The sequence below is a fragment of the Xyrauchen texanus genome, chromosome 16 (genome assembly GCF_025860055.1).
Source record: "Xyrauchen texanus isolate HMW12.3.18 chromosome 16, RBS_HiC_50CHRs, whole genome shotgun sequence".
Taxonomy (NCBI): Eukaryota; Metazoa; Chordata; class Actinopteri; order Cypriniformes; family Catostomidae; genus Xyrauchen; species Xyrauchen texanus.
This window is the reverse complement of record NC_068291.1, coordinates 1,635,701-1,659,845: the sequence shown is the minus strand read 5'-3', so window position 1 is coordinate 1,659,845 and position 24,145 is coordinate 1,635,701. Positions and strand designations below refer to the sequence as shown.

At 36.0% G+C, this 24,145-nt stretch overlaps 1 protein-coding gene across 1 annotated transcript in view; it reads right to left on the bottom strand.

Moving 5' to 3' along the window:
• LOC127656583 (tubulin polyglutamylase TTLL5-like) overlaps positions 1 to 24,145 on the bottom strand; it is a 78,330-nt gene that overhangs the window by 16,513 nt on the left and 37,672 nt on the right. Inside the window, exons 11-14 of the mRNA XM_052144965.1 lie at positions 23,205 to 23,296; positions 22,646 to 22,753; positions 9,858 to 9,939; positions 7,183 to 7,244 (exon numbers count right to left, since the gene is read on the bottom strand). Coding sequence (XP_052000925.1) covers positions 7,183 to 7,244; positions 9,858 to 9,939; positions 22,646 to 22,753; positions 23,205 to 23,296 — 344 coding nt within the window. The remainder of the gene's footprint in view (positions 1 to 7,182; positions 7,245 to 9,857; positions 9,940 to 22,645; positions 22,754 to 23,204; positions 23,297 to 24,145) is intronic.

The window sequence follows — 24,145 nt, the reverse complement described above, 5'->3', positions numbered from 1 at the left end:
GATTGAGGTGTGATCAATGTCAATGTTTTGCTGAATCAGTTCTCGCTTTCCATCAAGCAAAGACCAAAACAAGCAAAAAAATGGCTGCTTCAGTCTCCACCATGTTCATTTCGAGGGCTATCAAGTCTCTAGAGTCTGATACCTCAACTTGAGCTTCCCTCTTGGTTGTGAAATTGGTGGGGTGTGCGACGTTGGCACCAGTATTAAGGGTGGGTTTTAGGCCAATGTTGTGTGACTATTGGCACGATGGTGTGAATGCAGATCGATTTTGGTCTTGCAGCTCAAGGTCAAACGCAGCTACTGTAACCCATATTTTAACAAGGGACGAATACATTTTATTTTTTGTGTTAATTAACGTTACTGACTGAATTTAGCTTTACTGAACCGGGAACATTCCTCTACATTTCAAAATTGAAGTAACTGTTGTTCATTGGGGGTGTAAAAAAATATTGTATCTTATTTTATCGTACAATACAACGCTCACGATTGAATACCATTATACATAAACACTTCATAGTGTAATTAAAAACAAGCAGCACAACACAGAGCCCAGCGTAAAACAGTCTCCTCCACGGTGAGGGTGTGCTGAGCACTCACAGGAAAAACAGAGCAACATATCTACAGTACATGGGCGAGAAGATCGATGGCAAACCCAAAGAAGATGGTAGTGTTACAGCTTGTTGAATTTGCCAAACAGCTGCCCCATGTCCCGCCGCTACAGTACATCTAACATGTTGTTTAACTTATGCTGACATTACCGTGCAAATCTATAGATTTGCAAGGCAGAGACAGCAGCAGAAAGTGGCATATAACATCCAGACTCTCCAAGATGACACGGAGCGTGACATTGAGCAAGATATTCGTAAGTAACAAAAACAAGCTTATTCAAAAATCTGACAACGTAAGAAACCAGCGATTTCACAACACTTATTATTGCATGATTTTGAAGCTGAAATGTAAATGTGTATGAGCACAAAACTTGCGCACAAGTTATATGCTGGTAAAAACACTGGTAATGTTTACATGCAAAGTGAAACAGGAGGAAGATGCCAAACAAATTACGTGTGCCAATCAGTTTTTGATCATTCTGCTACATAATATTGGATTATGTGCATACATCGTAAAACCAGGCGGTGAGGATCCTCTAGTTTTTTGTTTTTTTTCTTGCTACGGTTTTCTAGCTTGATCACTGGGGCTTAAAGACATTAAGGCATGATTTTCTATAAAAACGTGAATTGTGCAAAGTGCAATACAAATGCAAATGACTTGAGTATAGACAAACAAATTTTCTCAAGAAAAACATGAAAATTGTGAGTTGATCAAACTAAATAAATGCAGAGCTATTACAGTTTTTCCTCAATCACATTTGGCAAATTTTTTGAAACAGTCTTAACATTCTCTAAACTGTAAGTGCAATTGTCACAACTGTTTTATGGGACATCACAACTCTATTGCATGTCTGAAAAATGTAGTAACTCACCCAAAACATTTTATTTATGCTTCAAAACCTAGTAAATTGGCCAATGCCACCAAAATGAAAAGTTTTGTATCATCGTGTGAGCCGTACTTGCCAAAATGTTTTGATTTTTTTTTTCCATGGCAGTCAACCCTGGAAATGTTTGTGAAGTACACATTTCATTATTGTTCTAGTTTTCTGTTGACACTGACTTCTTACTTCTTACTGTATTATACAAGAATGTCCGTTTTGTCTAGTTGAATGCTATTGTGTATTACACTGAGCTTTTTAGAGGTTGAAAATGGCACCTCCCATGAAATATTTCACCCACATCCCAAGTTCATTCACATTCACTTCTCAGTGGACATCCTGTCGCTCTTGTTGGTCTATCCAGAGATTTATCAGACATCACAAACATTTTTTTTTTATTTATATATAATTCATTGAAATGTGTTATTGCTTATTATTGCATGTTATTGTATGCATTGTGTTGTGTGTGATTTATGTTGTGCACTGGCCGTGTCATGTGGTCCAAGACAAATTTCCCAGGAATGGGACAATAAAGTATAATAATAATGTCATAGATATTTATGGAATTGGAATATACAAAGTCTGACAGATTTTGATAATTGAACGGATCATTTTGCACGTGATGGCTCACACAATGAAAGAATGTTTAGAAGTTGTGAAGAGTATGACAATTTTACAGAGAATCAACAGTTTTGATCAGCAAGCCACATGCATTCAGATATTGTGCAAACTGTAGACAACTTTACTTACTCTTTTGCACACATGTGCCAAAACACGTGCAAATTGCTTAAATGAAAAAGAAATACAAATCTGGTGTGAACAAGAAACTAAATGTTCAGAGATACAAACTTATTGTTTTGAAAAACAAATTATTCTCATTCGAGAATTGAGCCAAAGCAATTGTGAAAAACTGTAAGTTACTTTATTATTGAGTTCTTTTTGTTGCCAATGTCAGACAATTATGATTTAAAATAAATTTATGTTGAATCCTTGAATGAGTTTGAGCTAAACATTTGTGGGTGCCGTTTATTTATTTATTTTTTATCATATCATGACATTTGTGTATCATTACATGATTATTGTTCATTTAATGAAATTTGCCAGAAACAGGGCTAAAACACACTAGACACAAAGCTACAAGTATGATCTTTTAATTCAATCTCTTGGAACAACTGTTACTCATTTCATTATGTCAGATGGGTGGGTGAGCACTTCACCCACATCCCGATGTCCTGGTTTGAGAGGTCACCTGAACTACGCTTAGCCTAAAGTTTTAGTCCTAACAGTGTGTAAAGGAATTAATGGAAAAGAGGAGGTGAGAAGCGGCTTGACGATATAAATAATAGTTTAATGGTAAAATTAAAAGACAACACAAACACACACATTACGGACATGTCCGCTAACGATCTCTCTCTCCTGCACGGCCCTCTGCAGTCAGGCTTTAAACCTCACAGAGGCATAATTAGCCTAATACGGGACCGGGTGTGTAGGATCACGACCCGGCCCCGCCCTCCGCCCTGCCACATTGTGGATCACAAAACAAACAAGATGAGCCTCAAAAGCCCCTATAACCATCAAAGATCAATGATTACAGTAAGCATTCCTCTCTCTGGCTTCAGATTTGCACTCTAGGCAGCGGGTGAGCAAATCTCTGCTTTCTGAGAGTTGACAGCCGATTGCATCATCATAACACAACTGTGTGCCTTGAGCAATCTTTATGGTAATGTGCACTCCAGAGATTTTCTCAGCCAAACTGTGACAGCTCACTGACTCATGTTCTGTTGACAATTCCTTCATGTAAGTCATCTTATGCTAATGAACAGCGCATGTGGCATCTCTTCAGTGCGGTCGCTCTGATGCAGGGCATTGGGTTTCTTCACAAGCTCAGCACATTTAATCATTACAGACTTTGCAGGGCTAGAAAAATCGACACAAGCCCACCAGCAAGCAACTATGGCCAATAAGTGGTTTCTGATCCTTGAGCAATATGAGGCTCCATGTGAAGGAGACACCCAGTTTGTGCAACACCAACATAATGCAGCTTCTCCCTCGTGTACAACATGAAGGCAGTCCATCTTCTTAACCGGTTGTTTAACAAACCTCAAACAGCTGTGACCTGTATGCAGGTTCCCCATGAATTTCCCATGAGCACAGCCAGATGCTTATGATTACCAGTGTTAGCAACAATGCTAACTTAAATACATTGATTAGTAGTTCAGGTATTTTAACAATAGAGAATCTTTTCCAGTTACGAGCTACATTTTCCAATGAGTAGCGCTGTTGATTCACAAAACGGTACATTTGTTACAGTGTATTTTTTGTGAATGCAGCTGTAGCGCTGAGAAAATCAAATCATTTAGGTGAACTCTGTTCTTTCGGATTTAAATTAACCTATAAAAATAAAAATGTTGCTTATATTTAGCATTGGGAACTCTTTTGGATGGTTCATGTAAATTAACTAGTTCACATAAATGATTCACTGATTCACTTGAGCCCAGCGTAAATCACAGTTCAACAGTGTGTGTGTGTGTGTGTGTGTGTATGTGTGTGTGTGTGTGTGTGTGTGTGTGTGTGTTTTGTGATTTACGAGGACAATTTTGTAAGTTACAAATTAGTAATTACAAGGGTATTATGCTATAAATGTGATTTATGAGGACATTTCTTGTGTCCCCATAATTCAAATCGCTTAAAAATCATACTAAACAATGTTTTATTGAAAATGTAAAAATGCAGAAAGTTTTCTGTGATGATTAGGTTTAGGGGTTGTGTTAGGTTTAGAGGATAGAATCTATAGTTTGTACAGTATAAAAGTCATTATGTCTATGGAATGTCCTCATAATGATAGGTAGACCAACGTGTGTGTGTGTGTGTGTGTGTGTGTGTGTGTGTGTGTGTGTGTGTGTGTGTGTGTGTGCAATTATGAGTATGAACGTACTTATAAATACAATTTTGGACTGTTCTACCATTTTACAGCTTTCTCTTATGTCTTTATATGAACCGGGTAAATTGTTATTAATATTATTATTATTGAATTTTAATTTTTATTTGAAATACAACAGTAATATATTTAAATACAACAGTAATATATTTAAATCATGCTCTTTTTAAACCCTCACGCTTTTATTTTGACATTCTGAACTCTCCAGGAAGTCCTGTATGTGTCTGTTTGTAGGCAAGTTCACAGTAGTTTAATTTACTTCTTATTCAAATTCTGGTAAAAATGCTCCTCCGGTGCCGTTCTAAATGCATATTATAAGTGAACCGAACAATTGAACATCTACATCAGAGATGCCGTTCTTGTGAAGTGCCCAAATATTGTGCACCGCTGTTAAGGCTAAAAATAACCACGAGTGCATCTAAATTTACATGACACAACAGTACAGTATGGCTACAACAACAATATTAGTTATGGATAGGCCTGAGCATAAGTATAAAGGCAATAGAAACAGTGGCGTAGCGTCTGGGGATGCAGGGTATGCAGTTGCATATGGGCCCGTGGTAAAGGGTGCCGTGAAGATGATCGCTACCAACAGGGGCCCGAGGGTGCTCGCTGCACGGGCCTATACCACACAAGTTATGCCAATGAATAGAAAGATGAAATACGTACTGAAGATATTTATTAAGAAGACATATGCGAATAACGTGAGCCTGCAGTTTAAAACTTAAAACATGAATTTATTAAATCAAGGATGACAATACCGTGTACATTTAGTTTCTAGCAAAAGAAACAAACTTTTGGCTACATTAAAACCCCTTATTATGATTCACATGCATGCATTTCTATCATTAATCTCTGTAAAGTTGAACATCAATCTGAAACCCCATCTTACCAAAGTCATCATTATTTTTAATTAAATGCAGTGATCATCATTAACTTTAAGGTTTAAGGTTACATATCATTTTCATGTTTGTCAGTATTTCCATATTATTATCATGTTGAGAAGACAAACTCCTGGACATATTGGCCAAGGTTTCAGTGCTGGACTGAACAGCTCCTGTAATGAAGTATTTAAGTTCTACTTTATAAAGAGCAATCTACCTGCTGTTTTGGGAAACAGGCGTTCTCTATGTAAAATAACGAGCAGCGTTAATTAAGATGATCGTAAAAGTTTAAGTTGCATCTTGTAAGCGGGAAACTCAGCCTGTTATTTTTATGTTGTAAAAATACACATTAGTTTATTCCCACTTATCCTATGTATTTTTTATCTAATCTAGAAAAGCTGAAAACTGAGCTTTGACTTTTACAAATGAAGATAGGCAGAGATGTATCTGCTAGAAATTAATATAATGTTAACCTAGATATGATTATTTGAATGTCTATTAAATAGTTTATGTCTGTCAATACATTTCTGATTTTAAAAATCTTCGACTGTGTAGAAGTCCTTGGATTTTTTTTATTATTTACTTCAGCATCGGACAATAATATGCAGATATTGACGTAGTTCAGGAAACGCCCAAAGTTCAGTTTTGTTAAATAAACAAATTAAAAGAAAATCTGTCCCAGCAAATCATATTAATGGAATTATTGCATCTTACATATTAATTTAATCCACCTTAGTTAAGGTTGTTTCCCTGCCTTGATACGGCCCACATAGCTGGGATAGGCTCCAGTACCCTCGTGACCTTAAGTGGGTGGGCTTTAATTTAATGTGTATTTTTTTTTTACAGCAAAAAATTTATATAGATGAATAATTGAAATGCAGGTCACTGCTTATGACTTACGGAAAGAAGGACAAAGCTTCCACTTTCGGGACTGTGGTCACACTACTTCATAATGCCAATGTCTGCCTACACAGCAATCAGTGATTCAGGGCTGGTTCTAGACATTGAGAGGCCCTAGGCAAAATGTCTTTTGGAGGCCCCCCGAATGCTCTTGCAATTTATGCTGCAATTTGTGAATGGTCTGTGGCCATTTCCTGCAGTCTGAGACTAACCCTTAGCACTGACCAAATTCAATTCATCTTCCAATATTCTTGACTTAAATGTTTACTGTTTTTTATTAATTCATTTAGTAATTTACTTGTTCATTGAACTGTTATATAAGCAATATCACACTTGCAATCATGCTATACGGCCCTAAATCAACACGGCTTTGAATACATACGGCATTCGTGCCTGTGGCCAAATCACAGCAGTGATGATATAGGGCCATATTGCACGATTGCAAGTGTGATGATATTGCTTACATATATATATATATTTCTTTCTTTCTTTTTTTTTTTTTTTTTTTCTTTCTGGAAAACAAGACAAAATACGGAGCAGTTAATATTTTTTGCTTCATATTCATATCCAGACATATGCATCATTCAGATCAATTTGTGAACTGGTTTGACACATTCATTGAAAAAAAATGACTGAAAAACAAATCAGACAACAGTAATAGCAATATCTAGTCAATGAAATGTTTCAGAGCTAAACTTACAGAAAATATAAACATATACATTATAATCACTATCCAATTCCATGACTTTTCCATGACTTAAGTTTTATCACCCATTATCTTTCCAGGACTGGCAAAAAACAATGTTACAGTTCCCAGATTTTCCAGGTTTTCAATGACTGTGTGCATGAAAACAGTGGGTAAACCTTTCTATGCTTTTTGAACATTATACGTGCAAATTTGCAAGAGAGGCAGTTAATTAGAGGATTGGTTAGGGTTAGGAATGAACTCTGAGCATGAGAAACATGAAACTTACCCACAAGAGAAAACATATCTGATATCATGCTGGCCTTTATCTTCAAATCCAGAGGAGCATCACTTGAAACACAAAAAAGAAAAACATTAGAATACTCTTTTATAAAGCTTGTAATGCAAAAGAACTTTTCTGACTTATGTCACAGTCCTGTGGAATGGTTGATCCTGATAGGTCAATGACATCATTCTGCGGCCAAGTATTTTTGTATAATGACCGCTGTGTAACTGAATAAGAACAAACATAACTAGATGATTTGCATCCAGTGAAACTAAATGACTTTCTCAGAATTATACTTACAAACACAAAGTCATACAAGAGTAAATGAAAATGTGTGCACACTACACATGTGAAGATGTTTAAACTTTTCCATTCTTTATTCAAAAACCACAACAGTCTGTGCTGTTTTTAGAAGCACAGTCCAAATGTTTATAGGCATGTTTACAGCACACTTAAGAGCACGCTTGTGTTTGACTCATTCAAGTGCTCATTTAGAATTTCCCTCTAATTAGACAAATTGCTCATGAGGATATGCTTGACACAAAGAAAACAATCGAGGGTAGGGCTGTCACGATACCAAAATTACCGTAGCTAATACCAATAAAATTTGACTATTCTTTATATCAATTTCGAAACCCAGAAACAACTATTATGTTAATGAATGCATTCCTTTACTTAGGAGTTTTATTATAATACACTATCTAATTGACCTGCTGTGAAGCGGCTTTGATAAAAAAGTGCTACACAAATAAAAACAACCTGACTATTTTAAGTTAAATATGAATATAAAGATTAGCACATTAAAACAATGGCATGCAGCATTCTAGTATTTCTTATTAACAGTAAGCTAACAGTACTTGAAGTGTTTTGGGGGGTATCTAACAGCAGTATAAAGTATTCAAGTAAACTGTGTAAAGCACTTTTAGTGTAGGGTCAGAAAAGCGCTACATAAATGTAACACATTCATTCATTCAGAAATACAAAAGAAAAGATTGCAAAAGTCCAATTAATTACTTAAATAATTGTTTTTAGTATTGATGTGATACCTACTGTAGATACTGTATCAGTGTTTCTTACATCCCTAATTGTGTGTATATTTACCATGTTTATCGAAGTATTGTTTGTTGTTTTTGAACATTCATTTGGGGAGGAAAGAGTTTTATCTTTCTTAGAAGTTGGTAGGTTAATATATCACACATCTTATAAATGAAACCAGTAGTGTATAATTTATGTTGGTTTGTAACACTACACATCCACTTGGCACCTTTACACAAACAGTAGTCATATCACTCAATTCAATTCTGGCACAGACATCAACAGCTTCAACATTTGATCAAATCTCAGCTTTTGTACATCACAGTTGAGTGTTTTTCACTAGGTTAAGGTACATTTAGCTTTTAAGGTAGACTTAGGCTATGTCTACATGAATACGTTTGAATATGCATCTGTTTCTCTATATTTTGGCCTTCCGTCCACACTGAGACGGTGTTTTTGTCAGCGAACACTGAGCTTTTTGAAAACACTCTCCCAAATGGATACATTTGAAAATGCCTTCTTCACGTTGTAGTGTGGACAGAGAAGATGGAGACGTCCAAAAACTATGATGTATTTGTTGTCATGTGATGCAATCATGTGATCCATTCAAACAAAACAATCACGATGGTGTAATTCATATTCACTTTGATATTGTTGGCAAAAGATAAATGTTACTTTGTACAACCTTCACAATGCATTCCTTTAAAGGCGACGTGAAGTTTACTCGGAATACTCGGGGGACAATTGTGTTTCAGACAGTACATGCAAAGGCTGACTAGATCTTTCGCATGTGCAGTAAGTGGATTTAAGTGTTTTCATACTTTTCTTTATGGAATAGCAACTTTTGGAAAACACTTGAAAATGGCAGTGTGAACGGAGAGCGTTTCAAAAAAGAAAACGTTGGGTTAATGTAGATGTAGCCTTAAGCACTTACTGGTTCACTTGACTTAAACTACAGCTTAAGTATAGAAACTGATGAAAAGCATAAAACACTCTGAAGAGTGCATGGTAAATTTAACTGAACTCCACAAAAGGCAAACATAGAATCACATTTAACACAAGAAATACTTTTGTTTTACAAATACAGTTGCACAGGGCACTCTTTTCTGACCGGTTGCCTACTAGCTGATTTACATTCTTTTTATCACTATGAATAAGGTATGTTGTGTTAACAGTAGCAACAGGCCGATATATTGTTTAGGTCAATGAATTAGAAAATATTTGGCCATTTTGACAAACTAAAAGGATGTATTGGATAGGATGTCATTTTTTTGCCATCCAGAATTGGGACATTAAAATGTATTTCATACGCAAAGATGCTAGCCAATCATTACATTAGGTGTCAACAGTGAAGTCTAAAGGGGAAAGAAGCGCAAAAACAGAACATTTATTCAGAAGGTCAAATGGACGAAGGCAAATGGTCATGTATGAATGTCGTTCAGATTATTGGATGCTTATATTTTAAATTATTTCATAGAAATTGCACTCACAAAGGGCAAATTCTAGCCAATGACATATATACACTAATTTCCATGACTGTTTCAGATTTAACTAATTTCCTGAGTGGAAGAAGATATCAAAACACATAACCATGCACACAATTCAAATGCTATTAAGGGATTAGTGTGTTTACTGTCGCTCACCATGCCAGTGATGGAGAGAGGTTCACTTCCAACAGCCACGGTTTGAGGTTTGAATCAATGAGGACATCAAAACCATACAGTTCTGCAACACACACACACACACACACACACACACACACACACACACACACAGTTAGATGGGTAAATGGAAGGACACACACCTCCTCTGAATGGAATCAGCTACTCAAGAGCATCTGTAAATTTAAATAAAGAAATTAAAGCAGGAATGTAAGAAGATACATTAGCCATGTAAACACTGCAAGTGAAGTGACATCAGAGAGTGAATCCTGTAAACTGCCATTCTGTGTGTATACAGAGTATTTGCGTCACTCCTGAACCCATAAGATTTATAACATTTAGAATATATAAAGCCCGCACATTGTCATTTAGCTTGCTAATCAGTAATATCTTACAGCGTTACGGTCAAAGATCTTCTTCAGATATTCTGACATCAATTTCTCTGAAGATAATACTATGAAGAAGAATGGCACTATAGGACTCTGAATATAGCATCTGTTTAACGAATCACTAAAAAGGGCATATCTGTCTTAATTATTGGCTCGCTGTCTACAGCCTGCATAGACAGCTGTCTAATTGAACAAAATGGAAACTCCTATGAGACTCATAGTTGATTTTAGCATGTTGCTAAGCTAGTGATGTGTTACTGTAATAAGCAGATATATACACAGCACACATATAAACTGGGTTAAAAATTCAATTTTAAATCAGATTAACTAAATTTTCAGAAGTGAATAGAACAAATTTTACAATTAACATTTCTCTCGACTCTGCTTATGATGCCTTAATATGCAACATAAGCAGCTCACTAAGATTTGGAACAGAGTGTGAGCGAAAAAGCAGTCTTGTATAAAGGAAGTTTTATCGAACAGAGGGGAAGTTTACTGCCCCCATCCCACCTCCACCTACTGCCCTCAAACGTTCACACAAGAGAGAATGGTTGTGCTCACACTCTTGCATGAACAGAGCTGGTAAAGCGAGCTTTAAGTGTGTGGCAATGCTTGATCCCTCTGTAGGGTATTATATTAATGATAAGCCTGTGTTGTGCTTACTTTACACAAAATTTCATGGTATCACTCTGTCTACCAACAGATCAATGTCTGGTGCATTTTGGGGGAAAATACAATCTTCAGAAACATTGTTTCACATGTATTTGTCTATATGATTAGCTCCATGTGACCCATTTGAACAGTTAGGATAGTAGTTAGTATAGGGTACCATACGTCAATTTGATTGATGAGCGGGTGTGGCCGGATGTAGCTGACAGATGTTTATGTTTGACAACAATACCCGGAAGTAGACCGAATGTCTGTTTGAGAGATAACAATAGACTGGATGTTTTGACAGGATGTGTGTTTGACCATTGGTTTGTGGTTAAGAGATGTTTTAACTAATTGGGTTCCTTTTTACCATTTTGTCAAGCATGTGATTTAAAAGGTGTCTTATTCCTGAGTGTGGGTAAGTCGGCACATTCAGAAAATATTCTGAAGGTTGATGACCATGGCTAGTGAAATGGTTGAAGATCGACTTTTTCTATCAAAGAGAATGTAGGGAACCAACTTTAACTAATTTTCTCCACAATCCTTCTGGAAGTATCAAGTATCAATTTCATTTGACCAGTAATTGTCGGTGTATGTACAAATTTGAGCGAACAAATTGTGAAGTGGTCTGCAACCATACACGAAAGAAACCAGAGGATTACGTCTATATATTCATCTGCAAAACCAAGTCGAGCATCGCCGAATGTGAACTTCAAATTACGTTTTTATTTCAGCGGAAAGATCTTCCTAATATGAATGAGATCTTCACAAAGATTCATTGAATGTTCAGATGGTGTAAGATGTACGATCACAACATTCTAATTTAATATCAAATGTTTCACCCAAGATTCATGTGCATAGTCACAGAGGCCAACATGTAACACCACCCATCTTCAAAATTGTTTATGTCTCAAGACAACGTTTGCTCGGTTAGTGGCCTTCAATCTCTGAATGATATTAAGACTTTTGTCTCAAACACAAGCCTGTCTATTATTATTGCATAATTTATCTGCAATAAACCCGCTCCTTAATGGCACACACTGTTACAACAAACTGTAATTGTTAGTTTTACATGTCAGTCAGTTGAATGTAGTACAGTATAATCAATATTATTATATTCACCATGTTAAAATATACCGTTCTACTTTCCTGCAACAATAAAAACACAGCTTTGAAAGAGATATATATATATATATATATATATATATATATATATATATATATATATATATATATATATATATAATTTTTTTACATTTATTTTGGTATTCTCTCCATGGAGAACATGAATGGGATATTTACAAATTAACTCTTTTCTATACTAGTTTATGAGCAATTGCTTAATTAATTAAAAGCAATCTTTTGCTTTTATAAACCTCCACTTAAGACATTTATGGCATTTGGCAGTTCCAGTTCAACATTGATCCAATGACATCAAATCTGTTATTTAGATCACTTAATTTTTATCCAGTAACACATGGTATAGTATATAAAATCATGCATTTATTTGCAAACAGGTAGAATGTCATGTAGGAGACTTCATCATATGTAAAAAATCCAAAATTACATACAGATGCCATAGAATAAAAATAGGCCTGATGTTCCATTAAAACAATATGACATACTACAATGGCTGCATGTCTGAAAACTTTCATAAACACTACTTATACCATGCTTTTATTAGGTCAGCTGATTCTCAAATGAACTCAATGAGAGCTTGTGGAACACAGTAATAGATTTACAGCGGTTTCTAACCACATCATGAGCATACTCAAGACCAAAAGGTGGGCTGCAGCATTATGATGCCTTCTAAGATAACTCATTTTGGTAAAACTCTTGAGGCAGTATTGCATGTATCCTTCACAGAGAGTCAATCCCAGACTATACTGCAACAAGACAGAATCCTTCCAAGAAAGGAGAGAAATGTTGATATATATATATATATATATATATATATATATATATATATATATATATATATATATATATATAATTCATTCAATGCCTTTTTTTATGGCATTATTTTATTCAATGCCCTCATTTACTACACCACTACTCAGCCTTCAATGGCACTGGAGTTGTGAGCTTGCTATTGGAATTGAATGTGATGAGAGAAAAAGACTGTGTACCATGAAATAATGCCAAGCTAGCACGTCTTTCTAGAGCGCAACAGTCTGGATATGCAAGTAAACATCCCATTTTAAGACAGACCTAACGTTAGCTTCGAGGTTCAACACATTAAACTCTATGGAGTTCCCCAAAGGGGGACACTATATTGCAAAAAACATTTACGCTTAAAACGTTAAAGTCGCTGTTTCCATAAGTCATGCATATGAGGTATCATTTGAAAGCTTGGAATCTGATCTTTTTTTTTTTTTTTTTTGAGATAACCATCACGTCTGCATTTATGTTACTTAAAATAACAAAATAAGGCCTCAAAACATTTGCATACTATTATTTATATTATCAAGCCGGTTCTCGCCTCCTCCTTTCCATTGAATACTTTACACTGGTGCCGGAAACCCGGGAAGGAGGAGGCGAGAACCGGCTTGATAATATAATTAATAGTTTTAATGACCAACTTAAAAGACAAACGCACACATATTACGGACATGTCCGTAAACGATCTCTCTCTCTCTCTCTCCCACACGATCCTCTGCAGTCAAGCTTTATCCCTCAGGAGGCTTGATTAGCCAAATACGGGACCGGGTGTGTATGATCACGACCCGGCCCCGCCCTCCGCCCTGCCACACTTATATTTCTATTAATCCAAAAAAGTGTGTCAAAATTAATGTTTTCATTTCTGATGAAATCGACACACAGTCCACCATTTTTCCCCACATTGGAGCAGATACAGTTTGAAGAATAATGTCTCAGCTTCGTAAGCTTCATAAGTGTTCTGTTGTTACCTGTAAAAGTGAACATAAGTGTCTTAAGGCATCAGAGCCACTGAAGACACAGGGGACAAGGAAATGTGCCCCAAAACTTACAAAAATGTGTGTATGTTAAATCATTTTACACCGGACTACTTTGTGAATGAGTGTCAATATAAAGCAGGATTTTCCAAAAGTTTGATTCTCATGCAGGATCGGTATCAACTGTTCCAGCTTTATATCCTGAAGATGTAATTATCGCACTTTATATTTTGTGAATGTTTGCAAATCGCCTTTCCGAATGTGCTTGTTAGAGGATTCCATGGCTAATGCAGCTAAAGTTACCATTGTCTCTGATTGTATTCACAGAGACCAGAGCTATGTCAGGGGCCTGGGAGCAGCAGCTCATTTGCATTTAAAGAGACACACGAAAACAGCGTGTTTTTGATTCCACCCAAAAAGAGGCATTTATAACATGGTATAATACATGATCCGTGGGGTATTTGGAACTTAAACTTCACAGACACATTCTGGGGACACCTGAGACTTATATTACATCTTGTAAAAAGGGGCATAATAGGTCTCCTTTAAGTACACAGTCTTGTACCTAAGTCTTTTTTTCCGATTTTCATTTGTAATGTTGCTATTGACCTCAGAGATTACTGGTTTGGTTCATGGCTTACAACTCTTTTATTAAGTATTTTATGAAATCCCTATGGAAGAAATGAATGGGAAAAATACCTCTGGAACCAAGATGGGTGAAAAAGTGGGCGGGATTCACAAGTTATCGGTTTGAATCAGTGTGACGAATCATTCACTGAATAAACTCAATGCTCCCCCTGTGGCAAAAACAGCATTATGTAGGAAAGACTGGTAAGAAGGCAGCTGCCTATGAAGGCAAATGATTTTGAACCGAGTTATAGAACAGTACATCTTTCCTTAATCAGCTATAAACACAACAAAAGCTGAAACACAGGGCGAGCAGCCCATACTAATTACTCCAGAACACACATACAGACACAAACAGCACGCTTCGTACAAATTTACATTGCTCTTCAAACAGCAAGCAGCCAAGAGCACATGTGTAATGCATTTTCCCCCAATTAGGAGCAGACACGAGTCCTGCCCACACCTCAGGCCTCACAGGCGGTCTCGCTCACCGCTTTCAGCATTTGCGGCTCTTTAGTGTGTGCTGGGAGGGCCCATTAACATTGCCACAGAATATCCACAGTGAGGGACATAAATAAGCACAAGCATGGGAAGATCAAGCGTGGAGTGTTATTACGAGCCGTTGGGCTCTTGAATAGAGGGAAGGGTGAAAACCGACTCAGCACAACAACAATAACAAGCCCGTACCGTATAATCGCATTGGGTGTCTCCCGCATCACTGCAGAAATGAATAGAGTTGCTTTTGGTTTTGGGTGTCTTTTCATAAACAATATAACCGAGGGTGGAGTGGCTTGCATGAGGTCAGTGATGAAATACAGCAATTGTCATGAAATACTTCTAAGCTCACGTAAAGTCCATTCACACATACAGTACTTTTCTACTTTACTACCTTTGTAAAGTTGTCAATATATGTAATGTTGGGTGTAATCTTATTTCAAATCAATTAGTTATAGTAATCTATCTTACTTCTAAGTACATTACTTTGGTTACACATTTCTAAAATAGTATTAGGTAGAATTTAAAACATGAATTACGTTCCTATGTATGTCTCTTAGCATTTCTGATTCTACTATTAGATCTCAGAACTGTCTGACACACTTCCGCTCCCACAAGGCATCTACCGCTGAGTGCTAGCAAACAAGAAGTTTGTCAGAGTGTTTTGTCTGCATGCTCTAAATTGTAATTTATTACGCTTAATAATAGAGCAACAGTGACTTCTATTTTCATTTCTGTTTTACACCAATTTACCCAGAATTTACCATTTTCTTTTCTTTAACACATTGGATGGAAATGTAATGATGATTAATCTCACAATACATTTTTTAAAAGAAAAATGACGCTACCTTTGTTAAACATGCCGTCTGGGTTTGAATTATTATTAAATTGAAGGAGAGTCTTTCTCCATCACTGATAGTCAGGTGCTCCACTTGGGACTGTGTGTGTGTGTGTGTGTGTGTGTGTGTGTGTGTGTGTGTGTGTGTAAGAGAGACAGCTACGCTGCTCCGATCTGTTCCAATCAGCTCTGATGTTTCTGATCAGTTTTTAGAGTCACACAGAACAGAATGAAACAGTTATAATGTCAAATTGAATAAACATGATAATGGAGTAACACATCAGTTATATTTCATTAATTGCATATATTAACACGTTCAAATTTGTCAGATCTAGTTCATCCAAAAATGAACATTCTGTCATAATTTATTCTCCCACACGTTGTTCCAAACCTGTGTCCATGGAACACAAAAAGAGAAATCCTGAAGAATTTTCTGCATACTCTTTTCCATATAATTAGATTGAATGGGTAAGACTCCAGTAGTTTAATCATAGTCTTCTGAAGTGATCCAGTTGGTTTTGGGTGAGAACAGACCAAAATAAAACTCCTTCCCTAGGCACAATCATGATTTCAGGTTTAATTACACTTCCTTTATTGCCATCTAGCGCTCTGTGACTACATCAAGCACTAGGTCGTGTAATTGAGCTCGAAATCATGATTGTGCCAAGAGACTGACTGCAATGACAAGATGTACAGTGAAAAATGTGTTATATTTTGGTCTGTTCTCACCCAAAACCAACTGGAACACTTCAGAAAAAAATTATTAAACTACAGCAGTCTGATGGATTACTTTTATGCTGACTTTATCTCTTTTTTGGAGCTTCAAAGGCCTGATTTACTTGAATTGGATGGGCCTACAGAGCTGAGATATTCTTCTAAAAATCTTTGTGTTGAGCAGAAGAAAGTCATACACATCTGGGATAGCATGAGGGCGAATAAATGAGAGAATTTTCATTTTTGGGTGAACTATCCCTTTAAACTCTAAAAAACCTAAAAAGTGCTATCATAGTATCATAAAAGTAGTCCATTTGGCATTGGTTCTTGCTTGTCTTTTGAACAAGCATCATCAATGTCAAGAGGCAATATTTCATTTGAGAGCTACAGCAGACTTACATTTGGGTGTATTCCTCACACAAAGCTCCTATAATGGTATTTTTGTGGTGTTATTGTTTTTAATGATATGTTAAAGGTGACTATTTTGAATATCCTGGCAGTTATTTTCTATGTAATGACAGTGAAAGGGGGCTTGTGTGTGTGCACATGCAAGAACTTGGTGCATCTTCACTGAAAAATGACTTAAATTTCAGTTTGTTTTCATCAAAAACTATCGCATTTCTTCTGAAGACTTGAAATCTGATGCACAAGCCACATGGACTAATTTTATGATATTTATTGCTCCTTTAAAGGGAATCCATTTCTGCTAGGCACAATCAACCTCAAACATATAAAAAAGACACAGCAAAATGTTAATTAAAACATCTCTTTCTGTGTTCTACATAAATAAATGATAAGTAAATGATGACAATTTCTTTAAAGCAAAACTTCAGTGATATACAGATATGTGGAGGACATCTCTTATCCGATGCGTTACACTTCACATAATTGACGATGTTCTGTTGAATTGCTGAAAAATATTGCACACCCCGAGGTGATAATGTGTCCATTCCGGCGTTGTGCATTATTTTTTTTAACAAGGGGACGAAGTCATTATTCCGCTTATACAATGGTTACTACACCTCAAGACATTTTTTTATTTTTTGTATTTCAGGAAATTAAATACAATTCAGTGGCTTTCCTAAAGAAGCATTTAACTGCACTCAGGAAGATCTGAATGCTATTACACAAATATATCACACACACAAAGAGGCTCATTTATTCACTAGTAAGAGTCTGGGTTTTTTTTGTTTCCACATCAGTGCTGAAGAAGGACCAATGAAGGATCATATTACAACAGTTCATTTTTCAAAAGACAAACCAGCTTCTAATTCTCATCCAAAAAATCAGCAGCATATTAAACGCTCTTAGTGGTCGAGGGAGTCGGCCCACGTGGCACTGGTCCAGATTCGGGTGAGAAAACAATGAGGTCTGTTCTACTGGAGTCAATGCTACAGGCCTTTATCAGCACGGACTCATTTATTAGCCAAGGCTTCACTTTTTTCCTCTTTATTTAATTAGCATGACGAGGCGTTTTCTTCTTGTTATAAAGATGGTAAGTGGAAGACATTCAGAGTGGACTGTAGATAAACTTTCATCTAACTGGTTTTACATGTGGAGACCCAAAACTGAACCAAACTTGCTGATACAGAATCAAAGAAATTGTACAATTGTACAAATAAAAAATTTAAATAACAAAAAAGTTTTTCAATCAAACATTAAAATGCATTAATATAGCCATGAACTGCATAGGTACAAGGATTGGTTTCCAAATATCTCTTGAATTTCTGTGGTTTTGTGATTTTGGCAGCCAATAATTATTGAAAATGTAGTCTGGGTGGCATTTTCTTGACTTTGAGTAGTTTTAATTGGACACACGACATTTGAATCTCAGCGTCTTGATACACCATTGCTATCAGTGATGAACAAATCAACAGACGTCATGCTTAAACAAGGAAAGAGGATGTCGCAATATTACCTTGCAGTTCTGCGCTTTTGAATGTGCAGCGAGGATCGCCCTGAAGAACTCCAGTTACATTGAAGCACGTCATTCTGCATTCAGGATGAGCATAAGCGGTTTTGTGCCGCTTTCTGTATTGGAGCTTTTCATATTTCTTACTTTTCTTACGTTGATAGTTTTGTGCAATGCGATGTCATAGTTGTTATTTAATTGTTGAATATCCATTAGTCACCATGTTGAAGTGCTGCACTGCACTGAGGTATATACCTCTGAAACGCATCTGATCGGGGTCACATTAAGATGACAGAGCCCAATTATTATCCTTAACACCGACTAATGTATTATGAAAATCAATAGTCTTGCACATATCCACTGTGTTTATTGTGCTTATATTTTGTTAACCTACACCTACCCTTAACCCGGAATCTTACCCTAACCTCAACCCAAATAATTACCTTAACTACAGCTAATAAAACTCTCGCAAGACTTTCCGACCCAGCCGGTTCCATACTAGACAAAACTGGGTCTCAAAAATGATCTGCGAAGTAGGGCTGGGGGACATGACCAAAATCTTCATGGTTTGAGTAATTTTGTATCATGCTAACAGAATATTCAAGTTATACCAAATTTTTATGACAATTCAATTCAACACAATTGATGGCAATTGTTTTAAAAGATAATACGTAATGTGATTACTTTTTGAAGATGTAAAAGTTATTAATCTGATAACAATTTTTAAATCAGTTATTAGTCATTTTTTCTGAATTCCTTTTTTTGAGTAACTTACCCAACACTACATGGGTTAGTACAGATGATTTTATTTCACATTTTTGCCCATCACGTTTCCTTTCTCCACCTTCAACTTATTACAACATAAAGGTTGATTTCCTCGCAGTGATTTGGTCAAAGTGAAGGGGGTAAGTGGTGGGTCTGTGGATGGCACGTGTTCCCTTCCTGGTCGGTATCAGTCATGTCTAGATTGTATTGCTGCTTTTGTAAAATTCTAGGAAGACTAAGATTTGGGTTAAGCTCTTATGAAAACGAATGGCTAAAACAATAGTAATATTGTAGTAACCATGACCGTAGTAACCGGAATAGTTAATTTTGTGGTTACTATGTTTTTATAGCAAATGCCATGGTTACTGTTGTAAAAGCATGGTTAATATTTGTAGGATAGGTTTAGGCGTAGGGGTTGATGGAGTTTCAGTGGGACTCCAGATAAACATGCTGATGCCTCTTGTACTGTATGTTAGTATTTAACTTGGGGTGCCATTAAATCATTATGTAATAATGTCTATTTTTGGATAATCCAGTGAATTATATATGTTATAAATGTGACTTTTCTTCTGTTTTTAACGTTCTCTGGTCTTGAAGCACAAATCTCTTTTTTTTACTGATGGTTTGGTGGGTTTTTCTTTTTACAAACATTTTTGACATATCAGAACATGTATAACATGTGACAAGATCAGGTCACTATAATGCCCCATAGGATTTAATTTGCATCATTCACTGTAGTGATATGTTGTTGTGGGCGTTCTATATTGTATAAATGACCATTTGAGAATATTATACCAGGCACTCTATGCACCTGCGTGTGCACCTCAGATTCAGTCATGTGACCCTGGGCTGACCCTGCCTGCTTCCAGTATCCCAGCATTCACACTGAGATGAGGGCATTCAATGGGTACAGATATCATGTTCATGCAGGTGATGTTCTGATTACAGCACTGTGTAATCACAGACTAAACAAGCAACACCTCTACACACACGTTACACTGTAATAGCAATGAATGTATAGAAGAGTACAAGAAATATGAAGAGAGAAAAAAAGAGGTCTAACAAGTTTAAACTTACACACGCCACAGCTATCACTACATTCTCAAACTACTAGAAGAGTCATTAGCACAGACACTGCAGTATCTGAAGTGTGAGTAAAGACACGGTGAACATGGAGCCTCTGTGTTCACAGTCTGCTACAAGATTATACAGGAGAACAACAAAAACTTACTGCCACACCTTCCAATAGAGAGCAACAGTCTGGTTCTGGAAGTAACATTCCATGTGAACTGTGAACAGTTTTTTAACAATAACTTATAACCTTTAAAGACAGACCACCATGAGGTCCAAAGTTGTTAATCACCATTTTAGAAATCAGTCATTTCTGGTGAAGAACTACATTACCCATGATCTTGAGGGGGAAAATCCACCAATCAGAGAATCACTGGCGAACAAAGCACATCAAAAGATCTCTGCAGCTCCGCCCACTCCCATGATGCACTGTGAATGCCGCAATCCAGTCGCTCTCCCTACACTCTCAAAGTACTTATTTGTAATGTATATATCTGAATATTTTGCAATAATTTAAATGTTTTTCAATTTGATTACATCATACACAATGGATTGTAGTTCATTCCTTCCTTAAAAGACATTTAGTACACAGTCTAGTATCTTTGTGTGATTTTTAAATACTTTTTTGCTTAAAATCAAAGTTTGTAATGTTGTGATTTACCTCAAAGCTTCTTGGTTTGGTTTATGGCTTACAACTCTTTTATGAAGGATTTGATCAAATCTCTATGGAAAAAAATATATGGGGAAAATACTTCCAGAACCAAGACGGCTGAAAAAGTGGGCGGACTCTGTTGTACTATTATTTTAAGAGCAATTCAGTATGGGGTTATTTTTGGCCTCATATTTTGAATGTTCAGGGTATATTTGTACTTTTTTATTTAGGTGGTAGTTTTACACCAAGACCCCTTAATTAATTTGATCATGCTCTACACAGGCAGCATCTCCATATTTGTATGACAAACAAACTGCATGGGAGACTTGTGTTAGCATGGTGCTAAGCTAAAACATACTCTCATAAGCATTAAAATACTTTGGTTAAACTGTTCTCTGGACTGTTTTCACAACATTCTCCATTTTAAAGCATGGCCACAGACTAGTAAAGTGCCTGTTGGATGTCTGTTAGAAGGTAAAAGTGTTGTATAACTCGAGAGGCTGTAGATTTGAATTTGAGAACTTGTAGAATAAATATTTGTACACTTACGTTGATTCACATTATGCAAGTAAAAGTTTCCTTCTGATTCATTCAATGTATTTTGAATCCAAAGACAAGACCCACACATGCCAATTTAATTTCATGTCTCCTTTAAAACCCTTTCTGTTATTTACCAGTCAGATGGTGACCAAAAAGATAAAAAGAAGCATTATTTCGAATCATATATAGCACGGATGAGGGAAAACCAGCATGCAACTTCACGCTCATTAATGTGCGCTGCGCTCACTCAACCGTAAACACTTGCTCTCAGCGCTGCCATTCTCTTAAAGAGACAGTATCACGCTTATAAACAAACATGTTACAAAATGTAATGATGAAGTGTAATAAATGTGTAAATACATAAATATTTAAAAAGCACAGTCATGTGAAATAGTTTAACTTCAGGAAACACTGTAAATATTAAAGAATTTATGCAAGGTTTGGAAAAAAGTTTTTAGTTTTTTGTATAGTAGTTTTGATATAGTAGCACTTAAATTTATATTTTTATAATATAAATATTAATTCTATTTTCATTAGGTTCCAACCTTGTGAATATTTAGTTAAAACTGTTTGAAATTTCAAATAGTGACAACAGTTTTTATCATTATTGAAAATGCTGTATCATAAAAATTGATAGAACGTGAAATTTGCACATTTGTACAAAAGCTAAAATGTGATTAAAAGGATCAAATGCGAAATATGAAAAAAGAAAATGTATACTCTTGCATACTATATTGGGTGAAATTATATATATATATATATATATATATATATATATATATATATATATATATATATATATATATATAATATGATGCCTCTTAATATCTTTAGTTTTTCGTTGCATGTACTTACATGTTGTCAAAAGTCTAGCGATTAAAACAAAACTTTATTATCCAATGGCGATTAATTCTCCAATGTGTCCTTAGAGGGTTGTAAGGCATCGTTGTTTTGCCAGAAGATAGTGTTTATGACAAGCAACATATCACAGAAATGTGGTTCTTTCTGGTCTTTGTTTTAGTACATTGAGCCATGTTAAGCCTGTTAAGTTGCAACATTGCTTTCTTATGGTCTCTCTTATTACTTTTTCTTGTGATTTTACCACTCTGCTTTGTGTCATGCCAAAGAAAGACAACTAACCATGGCAAAATAAAAAAAGAAATATTTCAATGGGTGAATCCCCATGTATGATGTGTCTTACCGAAACAGTTGCAGCGATGCGGGACAAACATCTTGCAGGCAGTGGCGATGTGTATCTCAGCACTCACAACAGATTTAATGATCAAATCCTCAACCTGACCCATCAGCACTGACACACACACACACAAACAATGATCAGTTAATCATTACAGATGTAAGATGTGTTATTACAAAATGTATAATACCATTTGTTTTTTTTACACTAATTGTTTTGGACCAAACACAACCACTCAAAATGTCATTAGAATAAAGTCATACAGGTTTAGAACAACATGAGGGTGACTTAATGACATGATTTTTCATTTTTTGGGTGAACTTTCCCTTTTAAAGTCAGACACTGGTGGGTTACTTAATTAAAACATAAAATGAAACACACAGCTGGTCGTAAAATGTTGCCACTGTTGTTTGTCGGGAGAGTAACAAGCGTGGCAGTCGAAAAATGACTCTGTGGTGCGTTGTACTTAAGAATAAATATGAATTAGTGGTTCTGAATGTCAAATTTTATGGAGTGTTAAAGATGAAAATTATGATTACATAAGCAACCGCTCAGATCGACTCACATGTGGTGTCTTTGCCTTCTTGTCTCAAATATCTGAGCATTGCGCTCATGCTCCATTTGTTCCCATAATCCTCTACTTCAGGGTCATCGCAGCTGAAAGAGAAAGAAGCTGTGACTGTCAACATTGCCAAAACAACACTGACAAATGAGCACAACGCAACAATGTTGACGTGATTAACAAACACAGGGATTAGCTGGTATTTGAGAGCACATTCCCGACCCGTTCGGGAGCGAGGAACAATGAGATGTGATTATTTAACTATTTTCCCTGACAGATCTGTTTCAATCATAGTAATATTTATAAACGTTTTACCGTGGAGAGAAACGTATGCTGTTGATCAGCTTACATCATCAGGAATTTATTAAGCTATTATGGATCATTGCTTAATAACCTCAGATATTAATCTCGTATGTGTTCACAGATGGAATCATTTCTTAATTGATTTTGGGGGAAACCTGCAGAATTCTATGGAATGGATTTAAACATGGTCAAATGTGTTAAATAGAGCCGAGAGGAGAACTGCACTCTTCCTGACAGCCAAAATATATATAAAATAACATATCATAAATATATCATAAAAAACATACACAATGATATTATTGGACAATTTAACACAGTAGCATCTGTGCCAGTGCTTAATATACTTAATATATTTTCAACATTTAAAAAAAAAATTTAATATACAGTACATCTCAATATTTATATTTATATATAAAGTAAAGTATGTGCCAGAGTACCACAGGGATCAGTTTTAGGGCCTCTGCTTTTCTCCTTGTATATGCTTCCTCTGGGAGATATTATCAGGAATCGTGGAATAAGTTTCCACTGTTATGCCGACGATACCAAACTTTATATTTCTTCAGAACCTGATGAGATTTCACAATTCTCCGAATTAGCAGAGTATATCAATGAAATCAAAGATGGGCCAGAAATTTCCTTCT